Source organism: Arachis stenosperma, chromosome 3, assembly GCF_014773155.1.
Source record: "Arachis stenosperma cultivar V10309 chromosome 3, arast.V10309.gnm1.PFL2, whole genome shotgun sequence".
In the NCBI taxonomy this organism is placed as follows: Eukaryota; Viridiplantae; Streptophyta; class Magnoliopsida; order Fabales; family Fabaceae; genus Arachis; species Arachis stenosperma.
In genome coordinates, this window is record NC_080379.1 from 43,117,238 (window position 1) to 43,123,720 (window position 6,483).

The 6,483-nt window shown below is 41.3% G+C and overlaps 1 protein-coding gene across 1 annotated transcript; it reads right to left on the minus strand.

Moving 5' to 3' along the window:
• Positions 1-1,610: 1,610 nt before the first annotated feature.
• On the minus strand, positions 1,611-6,028 carry LOC130966001 (uncharacterized). Its single transcript, XM_057890748.1, has 4 exons — positions 5,243-6,028; positions 4,835-4,878; positions 3,160-4,774; positions 1,611-3,047 (listed from the first exon to the last, which is right to left on the minus strand). Exons 1-4 carry the CDS (start codon positions 6,026-6,028, stop codon positions 1,611-1,613), a joined length of 3,882 nt encoding a protein of 1,293 aa, XP_057746731.1.
• Positions 6,029-6,483: the final 455 nt, after the last annotated feature.

Here is a 6,483-nt window from a genome sequence, read left to right on the forward strand (position 1 = left end):
TTGAAAATGAATGCAAGTCATCTAGTTTTTTTTAATCAGTCGAACTATAGATACAAATATTTTTGGTAACTAAGTCTAATTAAATTGGTCCAACTTAATAAAAATCATTTTTATCATACTAGTGTATTTTAATAACGCAAAATATATATTTTTTTGTCTTCGTCTTTTCTTTTTCCTTCTCCAATTTTTCCTCCTCCTTTCCTTTCATTATCATAATCACCAATAACATCAACATTTTATTCCAATTTATTTGTTAATTAATTTTGCTTTATTTGTGTATTAATTGAGATTCACCTGATGCTATTGATAAGTATTAACCAAATTTTTTATTCCTTAAATAATTTCGGTTCATTTCTTAATTTATTTGAGGTTCATTTGGATCCAAAAATGAATCGATGTGTTTGTGTTAATTGAGGTTCACTTATGCTGCTTATAAGTATTGACCAAATATTTTAGCAAAGAAGAATGAAATTATTCATTATCACTTTTTTAATTATATTAGATCCACTCTATTTCATTCAATTAGCTCAGATTTAAACAAGTAGTTAAAAAAATTCAATCATCAACAAAAGCACATCAAATTCATTTTTGGATCCAAATGAACCTCAATTAAACTAAATGAAGCGAAATTATTTAAGAAATAAAAAATTTGGTCAATACTTATCAGCAGCATCAAGTGAACCTCAGTTAGTACACAAATGAACCGAAATTAGTTCAGATTTAAACAAACAGTAAAAAAGATTCAATCATTAACAAAAACACATCGAATTCATTTCTGGATCCAAATGAACCTTAACTAAACTAAGAAATAAACTGAAATTATTTAAGGAATAAAAAATTTGGTCAACACTTATCATCATATCAAGAGAACATTAATTAACACACAAATGAAACGAAATAAATAAAAAAATGAATCAAAATTATTTAATGATAGTAGCAAAAAAAAATCATAACTAATAAAGATGTTTGTAAAATGTTGGTGTTATTAGTGAAAATGATAACAAAAAAGAAAAATAAAAAGATGAAGACACAACATTAAAATGTGCAAATTTAAAAGAAAAAGAAGGAGAAGAAGGAGGAAAAAAAAATTTATATGCGTGAATTTAAAAAAAGAGAAAACAAAAAAAGACATGTAATTTAAAAAATTATCACAACAACTTAGTTAAATATTTTGATTAAATATAAAACTGATTTTTGATTTTGTTGTCACTTAGTGTGATATTTCAACAAATCTAAGCTCATCCTTATCTGCAAGGCATTGCGGATAATGTGGATGTTAGTGTGGCAATACTTATGATTTTTTGAGGAGCAAAATATTTTGAAATTTTTAGTTCTACTAGTCACCATTTAGATCATAAAAAAAATCATTTAATCTCATAGAAAATTGAATTTGTAATCAGATTGAAAATTATTAATACAAAGTGAAATATTATTTACTTTTAAAAAAAATATAAGTATTTGATATTAGAGTTGAATAAAGTTATATATTCATTACATTTTTTAGTTTTTTTTTTGAATCAAAATAAGCTCAACACACTAATGTGGAGCAATAAAAGAAACAACAAGAACTTCGTAAAACCATCAACTCCCTATATTTTCCAGCAACGCCATCAACCACCAAAGGATACACTGTCAGTCCATTCGTTGTAACTCTGTAAAGTCTTACTTAGTACAAAGTCCACCACTGTTTCCTGATTCTGAAAAATCCTAGCATTGCGTTCCACCCAAATGTTCCAAATAACTGCAAAGAATCCCGGCAACCATATCTTCTGCTCTTGTTTCCGCTTATGCCGACCAGTCCACCTCTCAAACAGTTCCTTTACGGTTCCAGGCATAGACCAAACCTCCCCAAAAGACTCTACCCACCTGCACCACACCTGCCATGTGAACTCACAGAGAAGAAACAAATGCTCCACCGACTCTATCTCCTTCTTACATAGTACACAGAGAGTATCACTGAGTCTTATAACGCCTAGTCTACTCAATCTCTCTTTAGTATTCACTCTACCAATGAGCACAAACCACCCAAACAACTCAATTCTTGGCGGTACCATCCCTCGCCATACTGAACTTGTGAAACTGTAGCTCGTTATCTCATCTGACAGAGTCTCCGATTGTAGGACCTGCAGCACCGACTTAGTAGAAAAAACCCCTTTACTATCAAACTTCCAAACCAAAGTGTCTTCTTTTCCATCTGACAGCTTCACTGGTCTTAACCGCTCATGAAGTTGATGGACCAGTTCCAGCTCCCATTGGAACAACTCTCTCCGCCACTGAAAGTTCCAGATCCACTCAAATCCATCCCAAAATCCACAATCCCCTAACATCGATCCCTGCTGATTCGAAACAGAAAATAATCTTGGAAAAGCCACCTTCAAGGGGCCCCCTTGTAGCCAATTATCTTCCCAAAACAGGATATTCCTCCCATTCCCTACCTCCATCGCCAGGCTAGTAAGCATTTTGTCTTTTATCCTCTGCTCCTTTACATTAAGATTACATATGTCTTTCCAGGGCCCTCCTTTATCTGGTAGTTTCTGACTTACTAGCATTACATCAGGCTTCAGGTTGTTGCACGAGCAGACAATCCTTTTCCATAAGGGACACTCCTCTTTAGAAAATCTCCACCACCACTTAAACAAAAGCGCTGTATTCCGGAGCACCGCATCTCCAACCCCCAGACCACCAGCCTTTCTTGGTGCCTGAACCAACTCCCACTTAACTAGCGGGATCCCGTCATTACCATCCCCCTTACACCACATGAATCTCCTTTGCAATGCAATCAGCTTATTCGCAACGGCCTTTGGCATCTTGTATAGACTGAGGTAGTATATGGGAAGGCTATTCAAAACTGATCTAATAAGAACAAGCTTACCCGCTTTGGTTAGGACCTTTGCTTTCCAGAGGCTGAGTTTCTCTTCCACCTTATCAATTACCGGTTTCCAAGTCTTCGCCAACCGAGGGTTCGCACCCAAAGAAATCCCGAGATACCTTACAGGTAGCACCGCTTGCTTACATCCCAACAAACCACAGGCACTATCTACCCATTCCTGCTCACAATTCACCGATATTAAACTTGACTTCTCAAAATTAATGCTAAACCCCGACATCAACTCAAAAACACCGCAACAGCCTCTTATAATTGACTATTGTCTCTGTCACTGGGGGGCAAAACAGAATCGTATCATCAGCAAACTGCAAGTGCGACAATTCGATATGCTCACCTCCTACTAGCAGCGGTTCAATACGCCCATTCCTTACCGCTTCTCCTACCAACCTATTCAACACATCGACCACCAAGACGAACAAAAATGGAGAAAGGGGATCCCTTTGTCTGAGGCCTCTTTCCATGTTGAATGGTTTAGAAGGTGACCCATTCACTAGGACAGACATCGTGGCCGTACTGACACACTCTTTTACCCAATTCCTCCAACGCTGTCCAAATCCCATTTTCTGTAGCACTATATCCACGAAGCTCCATCTGACTCTATCATACGCTTTATGAAAATCTAATTTAATAATAGCCGCTTTCCTTCTCCTTGCCTTGAGCCAATGAACTGTCTCACATGCTATGAGAGCACCATCATGTATTTTTCTACCTTTCACAAATGCAGTCTGAGTCTCACCCACCAAGCCCGGCATAACTGACCTCATTCTTCTCACCATCACCTTCGAGATCACCTTGTAAACGCATCCCACCAAACTAATCGGCCTAAAATCCTTGATTTCCTTAGCACCCAAGAATTTTGGGGCCAGCGTCACCCAAGTTATATTCACATCTGATGGTAACGTTGCCTTTTGAAAGAAATCCATTACCGCCCCCGTGAACTCCTGACCAATCTCTTCCCAACATTTCTTGATAAAATTCATATTGTAACCATCACTACCTGGGGCCTTCGATGATTCACAATCCCATACTGCCTCCTTAATTTTCTCTGCAGACGGTAAAACCTCCAATGCTTCTGACTCAACTACATCAATTTGCGGCAACAACCCATCCCGAACACCAATCCTTGGTACATACTCCTGCCGGTACAGTTCCTTATAAAATCCCCTTATTGCATGCTTTATCCTTGCCTGATTCCTCACAAGCCGTCCCTGGATCATCAGAGCATCAATCCTGTTATTCCGCCTTCTAGCCGATGCAATATTATGAAAGTACCTAGTATTTCTGTCCATATCTCTTGCATGTTTAGATCTAGACATCTGCTTCCAATGGATTTCCTTCCTAATGTACCATTTTTCACAAAATCTCACCAGCGCCTTCCTTCTAGTCTCCGTTGTACCATCATAAATCCCTTCACTGACCTTCTCGTCCAACTTCTTAATTTCTTCCTCAAACTGTGTGAGTCTGTTTTCCATATCACTAAAGTTAGCCTTGTGCCATTGTCTCAACGGTAGTGTCAAAGCCTTCAGTTTCCCAATAAACGGACCTTCACCCAATGTCCGCCATTCATTTTTTACCGTCCTCAGAAAGTCTTCATGGGTAAACCAAGAATCCAGACTCCTGAATGGTCTAGGCCCCCGTCTTCCTCTTATATCCTCCACAATCAACGGGCAGTGATTAGACAATCCCCTTGGCCCCCCTTTCAGCCTAATGTCAGGGAACTCCTCCACCCATTCTATATTAACCAGCACCCTATCAATTCTGCTACAAGATTGACCTCTAAACCAAGTGAACTTCCTATCAGTAAGGGGAAGATCCACCAACTGCATGTCTTGCATCCAACTCTTAATTCTTCCGCTGAACCCGGCAAACTCTACAACCTTTTTCGATCTTCAACTTGCAAAATCTCATTGAAATCCCCCATAAAACAAAAAGAAATCTGACACAAACCTGATATATAGCTCAATTCCTCCCACACCACCCGCTTTGCCTCCCTACCATGCGCCCCGTAAACCAGACAATAAGCACACTGAAAGTTATTCTTAGTTAACACTCCCTCAATGCATAACCATCTCTCTCCTTTATAACAATTCCTTTTCTGAAACACATTATCATCCCACAACAACAGTAGCCCCCCCGCTGCCCCAACAGATTCCACAAACTCCCAATTTACAGAGCTGTTACCCCAGATCCTACCAACATCATATTTCGAAATATCCTCCCTTTTTGTTTCAATCAAGCCTAACATGTTTATATTATACTTTTTCTTCAACATTTTGATCATGCTCAACTTCCCATCCCCCCTCATACCCCTTATATTCCAACAACTCACAATCATTTAAACAAATTATTGCTCACCTTATGTTTGTTCTTTGGACGACTCCTTCTTGCCTTTTCTTTTTGTTTTGCGATCTTCCATTTTTTCTCTATTTTTTCATTCTGAGCCTTCAAAATACTCATGATATCCACTTCCTCATCATACAGCACAGCACCAGATTCCACCGCCAGTGCCCAGGTAACCTCATCTTCCTTAGCCTGTGCTTCCATGGATATGCCTTTATCCTCTCCCTCAGAGCGTCCGCTGCCACCCGTTCCAGATCCAGCCCCTTCCTCACATGTTTCATCATCCCTACCCAATCCCTGTACGTTCGCTTCTTCTCCTCGGGCCGCCCCCAAATATATCGCCATCCCTCCCAATCCATCCATGTACTTCTGTGTGTCCTGGTCCTCCCTCCCACCGCCCACAAATCCTTCCCGAGCCGCCCGCATCTGCCACATGCCCTCAGGATCATCGCAAGGCTCGCCTACCGCGTCTGCACCCACAACCGGTGCCTGCTCATACCCCTGGGTGTCAGTCTCGACTCCATCCGGTACTGCCACCCACCGCCCCTGCTCAGTCGGAGTTGCCCGTCCGGCATCCCCCTCCGCACTCGCCAAGTCCATAGCCACACCGTCGCCCCCCGCCGCGACATGGACCACGCACGCATCCCTCCTTCCCTGACCGTACCCCTGCCCACCAGCCACACCATCCGCCGGCGACCGTATCTGTTCCGCCCTCCTGGCTCGTCCAGCGTCCCCCTCCCCACTATCGAAATTGGTTTCATCGCCCCCATTCACCCCAGCTGAACCCTGCACACCTCCCATGCCCTCTGCCCGCGTCAGCAATCTCCGGGTCAGGGCAACCCGGTTTGGTTTCTTCCAGCCCACCAGCGGCCCACCTGGCTACCCCCACCTCTCGTTCACATCCTCATATTCCCATGCCCCTATTCCCTGTTTAGCTAATATTAGGCTTAAGTTATTATGGCCCATCTCCCATCCATCTAAGTAGCGGCCTGAGTTTGTCTTTATTGGTTTCCCCATGTGCAAAGGCCCAATAAGTATCCCTTTAGATCCAATCACCCTCCCTATCCAGTACTAAAATCCTGTGTAACCGTTTTGTCAGAGTCCCCCTCCTCACACCCACCAAATCTCCGCACAACCTCCATCCCTTTAATTCTGGTACTACTTTCCGATTCTACCGCTTCACCAATCTTTTCGGAATTCAAAAATTCAACGTTCATATCAGTCAACAGAATCTCCGAATTGACTATGCTGCCCTT

What these genes read in the sequence shown, in the direction of transcription:
- LOC130966001 (XM_057890748.1), bottom strand. Translation starts at nt 6,028, where the DNA reads ATGGGAGGTGTGCAGGGTTCAGCTGGGGTGAATGGGGGCGATGAAACC. An exon ending in GTCCAAAGAACAAACATAAG is followed by an intron (nt 4,879 to 5,242) that starts GTGAGCAATAAT and finishes GGCGCATGGTAG; the next exon opens with GGAGGCAAAGCGGGTGGTGT. An exon ending in CGATTCTGTTTTGCCCCCCA is followed by an intron (nt 3,048 to 3,159) that starts GTGACAGAGACA and finishes AATTGTGAGCAG; the next exon opens with GAATGGGTAGATAGTGCCTG.